The sequence below is a fragment of the Elephas maximus genome, chromosome 14 (assembly GCF_024166365.1).
Source record: "Elephas maximus indicus isolate mEleMax1 chromosome 14, mEleMax1 primary haplotype, whole genome shotgun sequence".
Taxonomy (NCBI): domain Eukaryota; kingdom Metazoa; phylum Chordata; class Mammalia; order Proboscidea; family Elephantidae; genus Elephas; species Elephas maximus.
The window spans coordinates 10,834,469-10,853,657 of record NC_064832.1 but is presented as its reverse complement, the minus strand read 5'-3'; the positions used below and the strand labels follow the sequence as shown (position 1 = coordinate 10,853,657).

Here is a 19,189-nt window from a genome sequence, read left to right as displayed (position 1 = left end):
CCTAAACATAGAAAACTAGAAGACACTACTGCAAGAAACCCAAAGAGACCTACCTATGTGGAAAAATATACGTTGCTCATGGATAGGAAGACTTAACATTATAAAAATGTCTATTCTACCAAAAGCAATCTATAGATTTAATGCAATTCTGAGCCAAATTCCAACTTTTTAAAAATAATTTGTATTGTACTTTAAGTGAAAGTTTACAAATCAAGTCAGTCTCTCACATATAGACTTATATACACCTTACTACACAATGAGACAGCCCGCTCCCTCCTTCCAGTCTCTTTTTTGGTGACCATTTTGTAAGCTTCTAACCGTCCCATCTTTCCTCCAAACAGGAGATGCCAACATAGTCTCAGGTGTCCACCTGATACAAGTAGCTCACTCCTCATCATCTCTCTCTTCAATCCATTGTCCAGTCCAATCCATGTCTAATGAGTCCAATGACATTTTTTAATGATAAGTAAAGCACTACTGGAAAAGAAGAATAAAGTGGGAGGCCTCACCCTACCTGATTTTAGAACATATTATAACATTTGGCCACAGTAGTCAAAACAGCCTGGTACTCCTACAACAACAGATTCATAGACCAATGGAACAGATTTGAGAATCCAGACATAAATCCATCCACATATGGGCAGTTGATATTTGACTAAGGCACCAAAACAGTTAAATAGGGAAAAGACAGTTTTTTAAACAAATGATGCTGGCATAACTGGATATCCATCTGCAAAAAAATCAAACAAGACCCATACCTCACCCCATGCACAAAAACAAACTCAAAATGGATCAGAGACCTAAATGTAAAATCTAAAATGATAAAGATCATGGAAGAAAAAATAGGGACACTGTTCGGAGCCCTAATACATGGCATAAAGAATATATGAAACATTATTAATAATGCAGAAGAAAAACCAGATAACTGGGAGCTCCTAAAAATCAAACACCTATGCTCATCCAAAGACTTCACCAAAAGAGTTAAAAGATTACCTAGACTGAGGAAAAGTTTTTAGGTATGACATTTCCAATCAGTGCCTGATCCCTAGAATCTACATGATACTGCAAAAATTCAACTACAAAAAGACAAATAACACAATTAAAAAATTGTCAAAAGATATGAACAGACACCTCACTAAAGAAGACATTCAGGTAGCTAACAGATACATGAGGAAATATTCATGGTCGTTACCCATTAGAGAAATGCAGATCAAAACTACAATGACATTTCATCTCACTCCAACAAGGCTGGCATTAATCCAAAAAACACAAAACAAGAAATCTTGGGGATGGTTGGTGGGAATGTAAAATGGTACAACCACTTTTGAAATCAATTTGGCGCTTCCTTAAAAAGCTACAAATAGAACTACCATATGATCCAGCAATCCCACTCCTTGGAATATATCCTAGAGAAATAAGAACTTTTACAGGAACAGATATATGCACCCTTATGTTCATTGCAGCACTGTTTAAAATAGCAAAAAGATGGAAGCAACCAAGGTGCCCATCAACGGATGAATGAATAAATAAACTATGGTATATTCACATGACAGAACACTGCGCATTGATAAAGAACAGTGATGAATCTGTGAAACATTTCATAACATGGAGGAACCTGGAAGGCATTATGCTGAGTGAAATTAGTTACAAAAGAATAAGTATTGTATAAGACCACTACTATAAGAACTAAGAAATAGTTTAAACAGAAGAAAATATTCTTTGATGGTTAAGAGAGATGGGAGGGAGGGAGGGAGGGAGGGAGGGACGGAAGGAGAGGGGTATTCACTAATTAGATAGTAGATAAGAACTACTTTAGGTGATGGGAAAGACAACACACAATACAGGGAAGGTCAGCACAACTGGACTAAACCAAAAGCAAAGAAGTTTCCTGAATAAACTGAACGCTTTGAAAGTCAGAGTAGCAGGGGCAGGGGTTTGGGGACCATGGTTTCAGGGGACATCTAAGTCAATTGGCATAATAAAATCTATTAAGAAAACATTCTGCATCCCACTTTGGAGATTGTCATCTGGGGTCTTCAGCCCTAGCAAGCGGCCATCTAAGATGCATCAATTGGTCTCAGTCCACCTGGATCAAAGGAGAGTGTAGAACACCAAGGACACAAGGTCATTAAGAGCCCAAGAGACAGAAAGGGCCACATAAACCAGAGACTACATCAGCCTGAGACCAGAAGAACTAGATGGTGCCCAGCTACAACTGATGACTACCCTGACAGGGAACACAGAGAACCCCTGAGGGAGCAGGAGAGCAGTGGGATGCAGACTCCAAATTCTCGTAAAAAGACCAGACTTAATGGTCTGACTGAGACTAGAAGGACCCTGGTGGTCATGGCCCCCAGACCTTCTGTTGGCCCAGGACAGGAACCAACTCTTCAGACAGGGATTGGACTGGACAATAGGTTGGAGAGGGATGCTGGTGAGGAGTGAGCTTCTTGGATCAGGTGGACACTTGAGACTATGTTGGCATCTCCTGTCTGGAGGGAAGAGGAGAGGGTAGAGAGGGTTAGAAGCTGGAGGAATGGACATGAAAAGAGAGAGTGGAGGGAGAGAGTAGGCTGTCTCATTAGGGGAAGAGCAATTGGGAGTATGTAACAAGGTGTATACAAGTTTTTGTGTGAGAGACTGACTTGATTTGTAAACTTTCGCTTCAAGCACAACAAAAATTAAAAAAAAAAAAAGAAAGAAATCAAAAGACGCATTGCATTGGGCAAATCTGCCTCAAAGGACTTCTTTAAAGTGTTGAAAAGGAAATATGTCACCTTGAAGACTAAGGTGTGCCTGACCCAAGGCATTGTGTTTTCAATCGCCTAATATGCATGTGAAAGCTGGACAATGAATAAGGAAGACCAAAAAAGAATTGACACCTTTGAACTGTGGCGTTGGCAAAGAATATTGAATGCACTGCCAAGAGAAGGAACAAATCTGTCTTGGAAGAAGTACAACCAGAAAGCCCCTTAGAAGCAAGGATGGCGAGACTGTGTCTTACATACGTTGGACATGTTGTCAGGAAAGATCAGTTCCTGGAGAAGGACATCATGCTTGGTAAAGTACAGGATCAGCGGAAAAAAAGGAAGACCCTCAAAGAGAGAGATTGACACAGTGGGTGCGACAATGGGCTCAAGGATAGTAACGATTGTAAGAATGGTACAGGACCAGGCAGTGTTTTGTTCTGTGATACATAGGTTGGCTATGAGTCAGAACAGACTTGATGGCACCTAATAACAACAATCAATTTGAAAATGATACCTTCAGTTCTTTTTTACTCCAATTTACTGAACGCTCTGTAATTCTGGTTGACTCACAGTGCCACAGTATTTCAAATTTATTTTCCTAACTTTTTTCAGATTCTTTGAAATCATCCTACTGAGTGATTTGGATAAATTTTATATACAACTTCCATCAACCTAGTTGCATGGTACATTCAAATATTAACAAAAAAAAAATTAGTCAACCCATTTATTTAAGTCTGATTAGAGCCACTTCATTTCTCACAAAAAGATTTAATAAATATCGAATTATTTTACAAATAGTTGTGTTGACATTTGTAAACATATTCCATTTTCTCATGCTGTACTTGAGTCATATTAAGCCCTGATATCCTCCTTCCTTTTGGGAATGTGAGAGTGGAGAGGCAATTAAGAATAATCCACAGCTGGCTCCAGTCAGGCATGTCCTTTCCATGAACCCTTCCTTTATGATAAAAATCTCACATGAGATGATTCTAGATGATGTAATTATCAAGGAAGAGTAAAATTCCCATGTTTCCATATGAGGTTTCATTTCACTGAGAATTAAGTTACCTTGATTAGTGTTTATTTTCCTCGTGCCACACACAAGCAGTTGCACCTAGAAGATATTGCTTGTTTAAGATATTTCTGTTCATTTGTTTAACTTTAAGAGTCTTCTTTGGGACCCAGTCAAGACAGCCAAATTGCATTTGGTTCTTTTTCTGGTCTTTAGGAGCCAATGATGTAACCACCAGGAAGGTAAGTAGCTATAAAAATGAATGTTTCCGCACAAATGAGTTCAAATGCATGACTGCAGGACATCAGGAATGTTCTGGATGAAATATGATGAATATGTTGTTGCTTCTAAGATTTTGTGGAAACTCTGGTGACATAGTGGTTAAGTGCTATGGCTGCTAACCAAAGGGTCAGCAGTTAGAATCTGCCAGGCGCTCCTTGGAAACTCTATGGGGCAGTTCTACTCTGTCCTATAGGGTCGCCATGAGTAGGAATCACCTCGACGGCACTGGGTTTGGTTTGGTTTTTTGGTTCTAAGATTTTGCAGGTAAGGATAAATTTTCTTAATCTTTTTATTCCCATAAATGATTGTCTAATCAAATATACATTATTCTATTTTAAACACCATTGTAGAAGCAACCTTCTGTATGTTCCTGCTATGAACATATTTTACATTTTGTTTGATTATTACTGTTCTAGTCCTACCCTTCTAAGAACCAATCCTTTTGAAATCCTCACCTGCTCTTCATATTAGGTTTCTAACTTACTCTTCTTACATTAATAACAAAATATTAATATCTATATTTATAAATTTATCACTTCAACATGACAGTTAAATTATCTAGCCTGATGTATGGATTCAATAGATAATAAGTAACATATTTATATTTTCTTACTATTTTAAATAACTTTCGCATGCCATGTGAGGCAGGCAGTGCAGGAATTATCTATATTTTAATTTCAGGAAGGTAAATTGCTTACTTAGATGCATACCCCCAATAGCATATAAACACTGAAATTCAACCTAGTGTTTGTGAATTCACAATGAAACTGAAAGGGAAACAAAAAGAGGTAGCATAGAAAGAAAGAAGAAGGGAAGGAAGGAAACGTATCTGAGCAAACTGTCTAGAAGCTTGGAGTGAGTAAAGAAGGCAGGTAGAAGAAATAGCAATATTTGTTAGTATTGGCTTTGTTTCATCCATTGTCAGAAGTAAGTTTCATATGTATGTGTGTGTATATATATATATATATATGTATATTCTTTCCAGATGAGGGTCATCATCCCATTTTGTGGGTGAGTAAATCAAGGCTACGGAAAGTAAAGAAGCATTCTTAAAGTCATCAGCCAATTAAGGACAGAGTGGGATTACAAATACAAATCTGCCTAATTAAAAAGCCAACATTGTATCAATGATATTTCCCTTAACGTTATAATGGCTCCCACTTTATACTTACAATGTAAGCATTGCTGGACAGTATAAAATACCTATTTGATTCCTGAGTTTCCTATACAAAAAAGTAATGATGAAAGTGGTGAGAAATTTAAAGTACTGAACACTACAAACACTCTGGGCTGTACCATACATAATACGACATGAACAATTGACTTCGTTCTCCAAAAGTAAAAGATAAGAAATATTAGACAGTAAATTTAAATCTATTAGCCAGCAAAACATGTGAAAATAGTAGCCCAACCACTCCTGACTGTCTACTGTGTTAGCATCATAATCACTATTCAGAGACTGATGCTGAGTTTGTGCCATTGAGAATGGGTGAAAACAGGAGCACCAACTGGTCTCAAAGGCATTTAAACCCCTACTGAGAACTGGAGCTAATCATTTTATCTTACTTATTTGGAATTTATTATAATTTTTGATCAATTTACATTTAAAATTTTAAACATTACATAATTCTCTTTGACATATTTCATGCACTAAATACATAGCTGGAATATAAGCTTATCAATTTATCTGACTTATTACAAGAAAGGAGTCCTGGTGATGTAGCGGATTCCAACCTGGCTGCTAACCAAAAGGCCTACAGTTCAAATCCACCAGCCACTCCTTGGAAGGCCTTATGGGGCAGCTCTCCTCTGTCCTATAGAGTCGGTATGAGTTGGAATCAACTTGATGACAACAGGTTTGGTTTAGTTTTTTTTAACACAAGAAAAATCTAAATGTTAACATCATTTTTGGTGAATTTATATTTTGAAATTAAAAAAAATGTATATATCTAAAAAAAGCATAGATAGATTGTAACCTGTTTTACAAATGTTGAAATTAAGTTTTATAGTCAGTAAGTATTGCCGATATACAGCTAGTCAATGAAGGAAGTAAAACCCAGGTAATTGAAACTTGATTCTAAATCCCATTCTGTCTCCACAAAAATGTAATTACTTTTTAATCATGCCTGAACTCTGAGTGGACAAGAATATAATAAAAGAAAAAAAACAACAGCAAATAAAATGAAACACTGTTTTAAGTGTTAAGGTAGAGAAATAAGAAAGACATTTAAAAGTAAATAACAAAGCTTCAACAACAGGTAAAGAGCGCAATAAGGCAGTAAACATGTTGAGTCGACAATAGTGACCATAGTGCTATAAAAAAATATATATATATAGGATGTTAAAAAAAAAAAAAAAGACTTCACAGGGACACACAGTGATCAGTATCACATAAAATGGTGGTGGGACTAGAACTTGGGTTTACAGCACTGTGAAGATTTTCACAGCTATTTAGGAAGTGGTAAAGGGAAAAGTAATGCATTCAGAATGGGAAGAGTTGTGAGCAAAGCTATGTTTATGTAATGATTTAAGCATTTTTTCTACAGCATGGGACTTGTAAAATGATTTATTGCATTAAAATAATACTTGAATGACATGGACAACTAGTTTAATTCCAATAAATCAGAAATTGCAGTACCTGCTAAAGGTAAAAGCTTCTGGATGCACATTTTGAAGCATCTAGCTATTTTATTTCGGTGTCAAGATGCTCCTCTCTTTTACATAACGCTGGTAACCTCTGCTGCACTTATTTTTTATTCTTTGTTTTCTGTTTGTATCTGTCATGACAATAGATATCTATTGACTTATTCTGCTGTTTAATGTGTTTTTATCTTTTTTAACCATCCGAATTATTACATTAAACATTTACCTACAAGTACACCTATAGTTATGGAACATATTTGTTGTTGAAACTTTCATGTCAAAATATTTTTTGATTCAGTATTCTCTAGCCACAATAGTCCCTCCAACTCTTTAAACCATTGGAACATCACTTTATAATTTGAAATGTAATGATATACACATTATTACACACCTGATTGTTGTCTTAAGCCACATTAAAAAAAAAAACATAGTGGTGAAAAATTTATATAGAGACGATGATTTGATGAAATAGTGGTTTGCCTAATAATAAAACTTAACATTTTTATAAGATTTTTCACTGTAATTTTCAAGGAGAGATTTGGAGCCAATTCTTGAACAATGCTCTTGGCAGGCTGAAGAATTTTTACCTTAATAGAAGGTGAAGAGCAGTGGCAAATATTGAGACAAAGCTGTCTTTCTTCCTGTGCTGAGATGAAGGTCCGTGTTGCTGTGTGGAACTGCATCAGGTAGAGAATTTCTAAAGGGAGCCAAGACCCACTATGCAATTTCTTCATCCTTAGAGTTAAATAACCATAAGAATATTTCCTATACTTCAATTTATTCTTGAACATTGAGTGAATGGTCAAAAAAATGAATGATATTGGGTAATATTTGTGAGAAAACTACATGTAGAATGTTCATTATACGTACACAGAACTCTGGGTATATGGAGCAAGAAAAATATCTACAAAAAATATGAATTAATTAAGAGAATTAGATTCTGGCAACCAACACAGAACCAATATGCACTTATGTCTTTAGTGATGTTCAATAGCCAATGCCTTTATTTTTAACTGACTTGCTTACAGAGCTGTGTTTTGTTCTAGAGATCGGTGTTATGAAGGCAAGTGGGACTTGCTGAGGCACCGCAAATGCACTCAGTGTGATTGTGTGTATTCAACTGGGGATCCGTCACCAACACTGTTGGGAAACTGCTGGTAAGTAAGCACTTTTATTCAACCTATTTCTGACTAAAAGAGCCAGTCCCCAAAATATACTAAAAGGTGGATGTCATGGATTGTATTATGTCCCCCCCGAAATGTGTGTACCGAGTTGGTTAGGCCATGATTCCCAGTGTTCTGTAGTTGTCCTCCATTTTGTGATTGTAATTTTATGTTAAAGAGGATTAGGGTGGGATTGTAACAAAAACATTACTAACAATGTACAAGTACCCAAAGAGAAATTAGATAACTCCTAAAAATCAAACACTTATGCTCATCCAAAGTCTTCACCAGGAGAGTAAACTGATTGCCTACAGACTGGGAAACAGTTTTTAGCTATAACATTTCTGATCAGCATCTGAACTCTAAAATCTACATGATATTGCAAAAACTCAATAACAAAAAGACAAATAATCCATTTAAAAAATGGGCAAAGGATAGGAATAGGCACTTCAATGAAGAAGACATTCAGGCAGGTAACAGATACATGAGGAAATGCTCACAATCATCAGCCATTAGAGAAATGTAAATCAAAACTACAATGAGATACCATCTCACTCCAACAAGGCTGCCATTAATCCCAAATCACAAAATAATAAATGTTGGAGAGGTTGTAGAGAGACTGGAACACTTATTCACTGCTGGTGGGAATTTAAAATGGTGCAGCCACTTTGAAAATCAATCTGGCACTTCCTTAAAAAGGTAGAAATAGAACTACCATAGGATATGGCAATCCTACTCCTTGGAATATATCTTAGAGAAATAAGAGCCTTTATATGAACAGATACATGCACAACCATGTTCATTGCAGCACTGTTTACAATAGCAAGAAGATTAAAGTAACCAAGGTGCCCATCAACAGATGAATGGATAAATAAATTTTGGTACATTCACATGATGGAATACTTCACACAGATCAAGAACAATGATGAATCCGTGAAATATTTCATAGCTTGGAGGAATCTGGAGGGCATTATGCTGAGTGAAATTAGTCAGTTGCAAAAGGACGAATGTTGTATGAGACCACTATTATAAGAACTCAAGAAATAGTTTAAACAGAGAAGAAAATATTCTTTGATGGTTATGAGGGTGGGGAGAAAGGGAGGGAGAAGGATATTTGCAAATTAGATAGTAGACAAGAACTATTTTAGGTGAAGGGAATGACAACATACAATAAAGGAGAGGTCAGCATAACTGGACTAAACCAAAAGCAGTTTCCTGAATAAACCAAATGCTCCAAAGGCCAGAGTAGCAGGGGCAGCAGTTGGGGGACCATGTTTTCAAGGGACATCTAGGTCAATTGACATAATAAAATCTATTAAGAAAACATTCTGCATCCCACTTTGGTGAGTGGCATCTGCAGTCTTAAAAACACTATCAAGCGGCCATCTAAGATGCATCAATTGGTCTCAACCCACCTGGAGCAAAGAAGAATGAAGGACACCAAAGATACAAGGTAATTATGAGTCCAAAAGACAGAAATGGCCACGTAAATCCAAGACTACATCAGCCTGAGACCGGAAGAACTAGATGGTGCCCATCTACAACCGAAGACTGCCCCGACAGGGAACGAAACAGAGCATCCCTGACGGAGCACGAGAACAGTGAGATGCAGACCTCAAAGTCTCATAAAAAAATCAGACTTAATGATCTGACTGAGACTAGAGGAACCCTGGAGGTCACGGTCCCCAGACCTTCTATTGGCCCACGGCTGGAACCATTCCCAAAGCCAACTCTTCAGACAGGGATTGGACTGGATTATAGGATAGAATATGATAGTGGTGAGGAGTGACCTTCTGGTCTCAAGTGGACACATAAGACTATGTGGGCAGCTCCCGTTTGGAGGGGAGATGAGAAGGCAGAGGGGGACAGAAAGTGGCTGAATGGACACGGGGAATACAGGGCTGAGAGAAGGAGTGTGCTGTCTCATTAGTGGGAGAGGAACTAGGAGCACATAGCAAGCTGTATACTAATTTTTGTATGAGAGATTGACTTGATTTGTAAAGTTTCACTTAAAGCACACACACACAAAAGATGCAAAGAATACACAGAGTCACAGTACCAAAAGAAATGGTCGACTCTCAGTTGCTTCATGAGGTGGCATATGATGAAGAACTGGTAGTAGTGAAGTAAGAAGTCCAAGCTACACTGAAGGCACTGGCGAAAAACAAGGCTCCAGGAGCTGAGAGAATACCCACTGAGTTGTTTCAACAAACAGATGCAGCCCTGTACATGCCCACTCCACTATGCAAAGAAATTTGGAAGCTAGCTACCTGGCCAACAGACTGCAAGAGATGCATGTTTGTGTCCATTCCAAAGAAAGGCGATTCAACAGATTGTGGAAGTTATCAAATGTAAATCATAGTATTAGTAAATATGGTAAACAAACAGACAAACTATCTACTCCACAGTGAATATGACATTCTATCCCCAGGAGATCTAGTGAGTTTATGATGTTGTTGTTAGGTGCTGTTGGGTCAGTTCCAACTCATAGAGACCCTGTGTACAACAGAACGGAACAGTGCCCAGCCCTGGGCCTTTCTCATTGCTGTGTCTGAGCCCACTGTTGCAGCCACCGTCTCAATCTGTCTCATTGAGGATCTTTGTCTTTTTCACTGACCCTCTACTTTACCAAGCACGATGTCTTTTTCCAGGGACTGATTCCTCCTGATAATATGTCCAGAGTACGTGAGACCAAGTCTTGCCACCCACCTTTCTAAGGAGCATTCTGGCTGTACTTCTTCCAAGACAGGTGTGTTCATTCTTCTAGCAGTCCATGGTATATTCATTATTCTTCACCAACAACATAATTCAAGTTTCAGTTCTTTTGTCTCCCTTATTCATTGTCCAGCTTTAGCTGCACATGACGCGACTGAAAATATCATGGCTTGGTTCAGGCACACCTTAGTCCTCAAAGTGACATCTTCGATTTTTAACACTTTAAAGAGGTCTTTTGTAGCAGATTTGCCCAATAAAATATGTCATTTGATTTCTCGAAGTCTGCTTCCATGGGTGTTGATTGTGGATCCAAGTAAAATGAAATCCTTGGCGACTTCAGTATTTTCTCTCTTTATTGTGATTTTTTTATTGTTCCAGTTGTGAGGATTTTTGTTTTCTTTATGTTGAAGTGTAATCCATACTGAAGGCTGAAGTCTTTGATCCTCATCAGTAAGTGCTTCAAGTCCTCTTCACTTTCAGTAAGCAAGGTTGTGTCATCTGCATGTCTAGGCTGTTAATGAGTCTTCCTCCAATCCTGGTGCCCCTTCTTCTTCATATGATCCAGCTTCTTGGACTGTATGGATTATATGTTTTTTTAAAGACACTGAGTTTTTGGTAATTTACTATGGCAGCCCTAGAAAATGAATACAGAGCCCTTCACCAAGAACAAGTCAAGTTAGCACCAAAAATGCTCCTGTAAGTGTAGCCACGTAGCATGAGACATGGCAGTTTTAAAAAGTATGAAGTAAAACTCTCAGCTTTGACAAAGAAAGGGCTCCTCTAAGTCCAAGTTCTAAGTCCATTGCTGTTGGGTCAATTCTATCTCATAGCGACCCTAAACGACAGAGTAGAATTGACCCATAGGGTTTCCAAGGAGTGGCTGGTAGATTCGAACTGCTTGAATAAGTATTGTGAAAAAATACAACCCTGACACACAACTTTTCTGAGCTTAGTATTAAAACAAAACAAAACAAAAGTCGCTATTGAGTGGATTCTCACTCATAGGGACCCTATAAGACAGAGTGGAGCTTCCCCACAGGGCTTCCAAGGAGCGACTGGTAGATTCAAACTGCAGACCTTTTGGTAGCACCCAAATGCATAACCACTGCACCACCAGCGGCTTTCAAATCAGCTATAGGCTGATGATCTTCAAATTCTTAGAACCCAGAAAACTACCCTACCTCAGAGTGGTATCCACAGCTGGGAACTGTTCTCCACACTTGGATGACCTCAGACATCCAAATCTAACATGTACAGAAAAAAATCTTTTGGTCATTTTCTCAAGCTTGTTCCTCCATGGTTTTCCACATGGTAGAGAATGGCTTTGGTGACCATGCGCTCATGGTAGCCTGAATTCTAGAAGTCACCTTTGATTCTCCATTCCCCTCATCCCATACGTCTGACTGACCACCAATTCTTGGCAGCTCAAGCTCCAAAGTACACCTCAAGCCTGCCCACTGTTCCCACCTGCACTTCCACCATCACTCCTCACCCTGACCACTGCAGAAGCATCCTGACCGGTCCTCTGTATTTGCTGTCTTCAAGTTCTCCTGGGCTACAGTTAATTCCTGGGACACATTCTTTCTGAAGACCATTGAACAATAGAAGGAGAAGGGCATTTAGTTGTATGCTACCTCCTCCGCTTGAGCTGCATGCCCCTCAGAAATCACTTTTCAGTGTGCAGTCTATAATGTCTCTATCCCAATTTCCTGTCTTTGGCCGCACTGCTTTGATAGCGTGCATGCATATGTGCTTCAGGGGTCATGTAGGCAGATGCTTGGAGGAATTTTTCTTAGTACAATCATGGTTGTGTGCCATCAAGAGATTCTGACTCATATCAACCCTGTATGACAACTTAGAACTGCCTCACAAGGTTTCCTAGGTTGCAGTCTTTATGGCGCAGCCCTGGTGGCACCGTGGTTAAGAGCTCGGCTGCTAACCAAAGGGTGGACAGTTCGAATCCGCCAGTTGGTTATTTGCAGAAAGACATGGCAGTCTGCTTCTGTAAAGACTTATAGTCTTAGAAACCCTATGGGGCAGTTCTACTCTGCCCTATAGGGTCACTATGAGTCGGAATTGATTCAATAGCAACTGGTTTGGATTTTGTTTGGTTAGAATCTTTACGGGAGCCCATCTCCAGATCTTTTCAACCCCTGAGCTGGTGGGTTCCAACCGCCCACCTTTCAGTTAGCCAAGCACTTAACAGTTGCACCTCCAATACTTAACTCTGCGCCGGAGAGGGCCCTCTCCTGACGTCTCCCGTCTCCTCACCCCGCACACCTTGGCGTTGTCCTTGCTTCTAGACCCCACCCTCCCCTCTGGAGGCCCAACCCCCCCACGCCCGCCCCCCACACCCGGGCCGCTGGGCGGGGCCGGCAGCCATGTTCCTCGCCCTCCAGCCAGTTACTCCCGGAAGCGCCGGGACGGGTGGTGAGGGGCCCGGGCCGGATGGCGCGCCTTACAGCGGACGGTGTTCGTGCTGCTTTCCGTGCCGTGGTTTCTGAAAGGTAGGAAACTCGGGCAGCTGGGTGGAGGGACCCGCTCCCAGACTGAAGAAGCCCGGCCCCTCGAAGGTGTGGAGGGAAGGCGCCAGGAGGGCGGGTCCCAGTCCCAGCACCCCGGGGGCTCCAGAGGTTGGGGAGTCCGGACGTTGGGTTAGCAGCTGGCATCGCCCCCTCCGGTGTACCCTGTCCCGAGTGATCCCCTGGGGCGGATGCGGTGCGGGGCCGGGCGGACGCAGCCACTCTAAGGGCTGCGAGAGGGAGCCTCTGGCCCGGGAGACGCAGCTGGTCCGGGAAATTTCATCCCCATGGACTTGCGGCGGGGGGGGGGGGGTCCAGCCTCGGGATCCAGCTGCGGAGGGCCCTCGGGCCTGGGGGCTTGAAGGGCTTGGGGAGAAAGGCCGTGTCCAGGGCTGCGCCCAGGTCCCTACTCTGCCCGGGGCGGGTTTGCGGGCCAAGCTGGGTGATGGGCTCCTGCCCCCCCCGCCCCCCACCTGCTCCCTGTGCCAGGGGGGAAACCAAGGCCCAGAGTTCGCCCGGGGGGGGGTAAGACTCCAGACTGAGGACGGGGCACTCGCCCCGGTTCGTCGTCCCACCCCCACCAGACTCCGTAGGGTGCCAGGGGCGGGGAGAGAGCGATCCCCCGCCCAAGGCCCCTCTGCCCCTTACTGTTTTGGGCGCTGTGCCTGGGAGGCTGAGGCACCCCGCGCCCGCGCCCGCGCCCGGCTGGTCTACTCTCGGGGCTGGGGCGTCGGCGCGGCCCCGGCCCCACCTGGAAAGGAAGGGGTCCTGGGAATCTGTGGAGCAGCGCGGGGATCCTACTCCTTGTGGAAGCAGCAGTGATTCAGTGTGTGTTAACAGTGTGGATGCCAGGTCCCGCTCCCCGCTGGGTGGCGGGGGTGGGGGTAGCAGGAAGGGGTCCTGAGGAACCATGTTGTTTGTTAACTTAAACGTTTGTGCGGCGCTGTGTAGCGGTAGCTGTGGACGCGGTCTCTGGTGCTGAGGGGATTTGAGGGTTCCTCAAACTGGTGGGATTTGGAGCCTCTAGTTTTTTTTTTACCCTGGTGGCAGTGGGTTCAGTGGGTTACCCTGGTGGCGTAGTGGTTAAGTGCTAAGGCTGCTAGCCAAAAGGTTGGCAGTTTGAATCCACCAGGCGCTCCTTGGAAACTCTGTGGGGCAGTTCTACTCTGTCCTATAGGGTCGCTATGAGTCAGAATTGACTCGATGGCAACGGGTGTGGTTTTTTTTTTTAGGTTGGAGATTAGGTGTCTCTCGGGCTGACATTTGAAGGTCTGGAGCTGACGGTTTATGAGGGCTTGTAAGGGTTTTAAGCGCTCCGGCCATGGGCACCAACCCGATCTTCCAGCCCCTGCGGACGGACCGCCCCCCCCGGGGGGGGATTGGCTGCTCTGGGACCCTGAGCCCAGAGGGCGGTGAGAAGCTGACAAACGTGAGTGATGCCCTGCAGGCTCCAGTCGGCGGGGCAGCCCTGCTCACACGGTCTCAATACGGGCAGTCGGCTTCGTGCCTGGGGGGTGGTTTCCGAATGTTTCCTCGTGCTCCCCGCCCCGTGCGGGGCGACAACTCTCCCCTGGGCGGGGACCTAGTAGAGGCCTGCAGGGCATCAGGGTGTGGAGGGGCAGAGCTTGGGCGGGGAGGGCGCGGCCCTGCAGGTTCCTGTACGTGACCACGGCAGAGGGGTGCGGGTCGTGAAGGCTGGGCCTGGTCGAGGACCCACTAGGTCTTGCAGAAGGAGTGGGTTAGGATAATCATAGCATTAATAGGAGTATTGAGAGAGCGCCCTGGGGCGTTGGGTCCCTCGGGAAGAAAAGCTTCTGCTGTCGCCACTGGAGCGGTACCCAGTTCGTCCCGTCTTAGGTCCAGGAGGTTCCCATGCTCGGAGGGTCTGGTGGGCAGAACAGAACCGGCGGTGCGCACGCCCTCTCGCGGCCTTGCACCCAATCGCTGAGGTTCAGTGTCAGGTGATTCTAAGCCATGGTTTTGGAACTCAATAGTGAAGCAGAGCAAATAAATGATGCAGTGCCTTGATGGGACCGGTGGAGACAACAAGAAGCAAAGCACAGCTGAAACTTCAAAATTCCACTGAGTGTTAGTAGGATTTGGAGGGAGAAAATAGACGGAGAGTCGAGAGGCCCAGAGATGCAGAAGGGTTAGAGGATTAGGGTTAGGGGTTAGGGTTTGGTGTTAGGGGTTCAGGTTGGGGGGTTAGAGGTTTGGGAGTTAGGTTTAGGGGTATAGGTTTTAGGTGGCTGGGGGTTGGGGTTAGGGCTGGGGTTACTAGGCTAGGGCACAAGTGGTTTAGGGTTATGGTTAGGGTTAGAGTGAGGCTGAGGTTGATTCCCAGTCTTGTGTACCGTCTCTTCCTTCACCAGAGTTACCACATATCTGTTGTTTGGTTGGAAACCCTGATGGCATAGTGGTTAAGACCCACCAGTGCTAACCAAAGGTCTGCAGTTCGAATCCACCAGGTGCTCCTTGGAAACTCTATGGGGCAGTTCTAATCTGTCCTATAGGGTCTCTATGAGCTGGAATCAACTCGACGGCGGTGGTTTGTTTTTTTTTGGTTATTGTTTAGTTAGCTTTTCTCTACCCACTCTCCGTCTGCCTGGTGAACATCAAGGATTGTTTCTGTGTGTAAATGTTTTCATGAGTTTTTATGATAGTGGTCTCTTAGTGTATATGTCGTTTTGTGATTGACTTAGTCAGCATGATGCGCTCCAGATTCATCCATGGTGTGAGATGTTTCGGAGAGTCATCATTGGTCTTCATTGTCGTGTAGTGTTCCACTGTGTGTATGTACCGTAGTTTGTTTATCCATTCCTCCGTGGATGAGCACTTAGGTTGTTTCCATCTTTTTGCTACCGTGAATAATGTCGCAGTGAACACGGGTGTGCATATGTCTATTCCTGTGACTGCTCATGGAAACCCTGGTGGCTAGTGGTTAAGTGCTACGGCTGCTAACAAAAAGGGTTAGGGTTTGAGGTTCGGGGTGTTAGGGTTAGGGTTGTTAGAGTTCTGGTTGTTAGGGTTTGGGGTTAGGGTTTTGGGGTTAGGGATGTTAGGGTTAGGGTTGTTAGGGTTTGGGTTAGGGTTTTTCGGTTGGGGTTAGGTGTTAGGGTTAGGTTTAGGGTTTGAGGTTAGAGTTTGGATTTACAGGTTAGGTGTTAGGGGTTGCAGTTTGGGGTTTACAGTTTTGGGGGTTTAGGGTTTTGGGGTTTAGTCGGTAGGGTTTGGGTTAGGTTTTAGGGGTCAGGATTTAGGTTTAGGGTTGGGGTTGGTGTTGGGTTTGTTTGGGATATGTGGTTTGGGGTAAGAGGGTGGGTGTTAGAGGTTTGGGGGTTAGAGATTGAGGGAGTTAGAGGGTGAGGGGTTAGAGGGTGAGGGGGTTAGAGGTTGAGAAGATTATAGAGTGAGGGAGTGAGAAGGTGAGGGTGTGAGGGGGTGAAGGTTAGGGTTTAGGGTTAGAGGGTTTAGGCTTAGGGTTCAGAGGCTTAGGGTTAGGGGGTTAGGGTTTCAGAGTTCAGAGGTTGGGGTTGGTGTTGTGGTTAGGGTTAGAGACTTAGGGTTAGAGGGTTAGGGTTGGAGGTTTAGGGTTAGAAGATTAGGGGTATGGTTTAGAGGTTTAGGGTTGGGGGTTAGGGCTAGGGTTTAGGGGTTCAGGTTTAGGGGTGTGGGATGGGTCTGGGGTAAGGTTTTAGGGTTTAGGGTTAGAGGGTTATGTTTAGGGCTTAAGGCTTAGAGTTTAGGGTTTCAGGACTTAGGGTTTAGGGCTTAGGGCTTAGAGCCTAGGGTTTAGGACTTAAGGTTTAGGGTTTAAGGCTTAGAGTGAGGGTTAGGGCTGGGGGCTGGGGTTAGGGTTTAGGGTTTAGTGTTAGGGTATTAGGGTTAGAGGGTTAGATGGTTTAGCGTTTAAGTTTAGGGTTTAGGGGTTAGGGTTAAGGGTGTTAGTGTTTAGGGTTTTGGCATTTAGGGTGTTAGGGTTGAATGTGTTAGGGCTAAGGGTGTTAGGGTTTTGTGTGTTAGGGTTTTAAGTGTTAGGGTTTACAGTTTAGGGTTAAGTGATAGGGTTAGGCTTAGACTCATTCTTAGGTTTAGGGCTAGGGATTTGAAGTTTAGGGTTTGGCGTTGGGTTTGGGGGTTGGGGTTAGGGCTAGGATTAGAGGGCTAGGGTTAGAGGGTTAGAGTTTCAGGTTAGCGTTAGAGGGTTAGGGTTCGAGTGTTAGGGTTAGGGTTAGGGTCGTTAAGGTTAGGGTGGTTAGGGGTTAGGTGTTAGGATTTAGGGTTTAGGGTATAGGGGTTAGAGTTTGGGTTAGGGTTAGAGTTTAGGGCCTTGGGGGTTAGGACCTAAGGGCTTAGGGTCTTAGGGGCTTTGGGACTTTGGGCTTAGGGGCTAGAGTTAGAGGGCTAAGGCCAGAGGGCCAGGGTTATGGTTTCATTCCTGGCTGGCAATTTTTTTCCTTCAATATTTTGTATAAGTCATCCCATTGCCTTCTTGCCTCCATGATTTCTGCTGAGTAGTCCAAGTTTATCATTATTTACTCTCCTTTTTTGGTGAGTTCCTTTATCCCTAGCCTCTCTTAAAATTCTCTTTATATTTGATTTTGGCAAGTTTGATTATTATATGTCTCGGTCACTTTCTTTTGAGATCACCTTATGTGGAATTTGATGAGCATCTTTCATGATATCAGGGAAGTTTTCTGCCAACAAATCTTCAACAGTTCCCTGTGTATTTTCTGTTAGCCCTCCCTGTTCTGGTACTGCAATCACTCATAGTTATTTCTCTTGATAAAGTCCCACATGATTCTTTGGATTTCTTCATTTAAAATTCTTTTATCTGGTTTCTTTTCAAATATATTGGTCCCAAGAGTTTTATCTTCTATCTCAGTAATTCTGCCTTCCAGTTCTTCAGTTGTGCTCTTCTTACTTTCTATCGAGTTTTCTAACTCTGTAATTTTATTGTTAATCTTCTGAATTTCTGATTGCAGTCTCTCTATGGTTTCTTGCAGCTTATTAAATTTTTAATTATGTGCTTGAGTAACCTTTTTAATTTCTTCAGCTGCTTTATCTTTGTGTTCCTTGGCTTGTTCTGTATTTTGCCTCATTTCCTTCCTGATATCTTTGAGAGTTCTGTATATTAATCTTTTGTATTCTGTATCCGGTAATTCCAGGATTGCACCTTCATCGAGAAGATTCCTTGAGTCTTAGTTCTGAGAGCTTGTTGAAGCAATCATGGGTCAGCTTCTTTTTTTTTTTATTTTAATGATTTTTATTGTGTTTTAAGTGAAAGTTTACAAATCAAGCCAGTCTCTCACATAAAAACTTATACACAACTTGTTGCATATTCCCAATTACTTTCCCCCCAATGGGACAGCCCACTACCTCCTTCCACTCTTTCTTTCCGTGACCATTTTGCCAGTTTCTAAGCCCCTCTACCCACCCATCTCCCTTCCAGGCAGGAGATGCCAACATTGTCTCAAGTGTCCACCCAAACCAAGTAGCTCACGCCTCACCAGCATCCCTCTCCAACCCATTGTCTAGTCCAACCCATGTCTGATGAACTGGCTTTGGGGATGGTTCCCGTAGTGGGTAGACGGAAGGTGTGGGGGCCATGATCACTGGGGTCCTTCCAGTCTCAGTCAGACCATTAAGTCTGGTCTTTTTATGAGAATTTGGGGTCTGCATCCCACTGTTCTGCTCCCTCAAGGGATCTCTGTTATGTTCCCTGTCAGGGCAGTCATTGGTTGTGGCCCGGCACTGTCTAGTTCTTCTGATCTCAGGATGATGTAGTCTCTAGTTCATGTAGTCCTTTCTGTCTCTTGGGCTCGTTATTATCTTATGTTCTTGGTGTTCTCCATTCTCCCTTGATCCAGGTGGGTTGAGAATCATTGATGCATCTGAGATGGCTGCTTGCTAGCATTTAAGATCCCAGATGCCACTCTTCAAAGTGGGATGCAGAATGTTTTCTTAATAGATTTTATTATGCCAGTTGACTTAGATGTCCCCTAAAACCATGGTCCCCAAACCTCTGCCCCTGCTTTGCTGACCTTCGAAGCATTCAGTTTATTCAGGAAACTTCTTTGCTTTGGTTTAGTCCAGTTGTGC

General features: G+C 43.1%; 2 protein-coding genes across 2 annotated transcripts in view; one reads left to right on the top strand and one right to left on the bottom strand.

Moving 5' to 3' along the window:
* Window positions 1–19,189, bottom strand: part of LOC126058122 (olfactory receptor 2AK2-like) — a 324,114-nt gene that overhangs the window by 69,987 nt on the left and 234,938 nt on the right. The window lies entirely within an intron of this gene.
* LOC126058427 (translation initiation factor IF-2-like) overlaps window positions 9,918–19,189 on the top strand; it is a 106,181-nt gene continuing 96,909 nt past the window's right edge. The window contains exons 1-3 of the mRNA XM_049853490.1: window positions 9,918–9,976; window positions 12,869–12,995; window positions 13,073–13,939. Of these exons, the coding sequence (XP_049709447.1) occupies window positions 9,918–9,976; window positions 12,869–12,995; window positions 13,073–13,909 (1,023 nt within the window). The 3' untranslated portion in view covers window positions 13,910–13,939. The remainder of the gene's footprint in view (window positions 9,977–12,868; window positions 12,996–13,072; window positions 13,940–19,189) is intronic.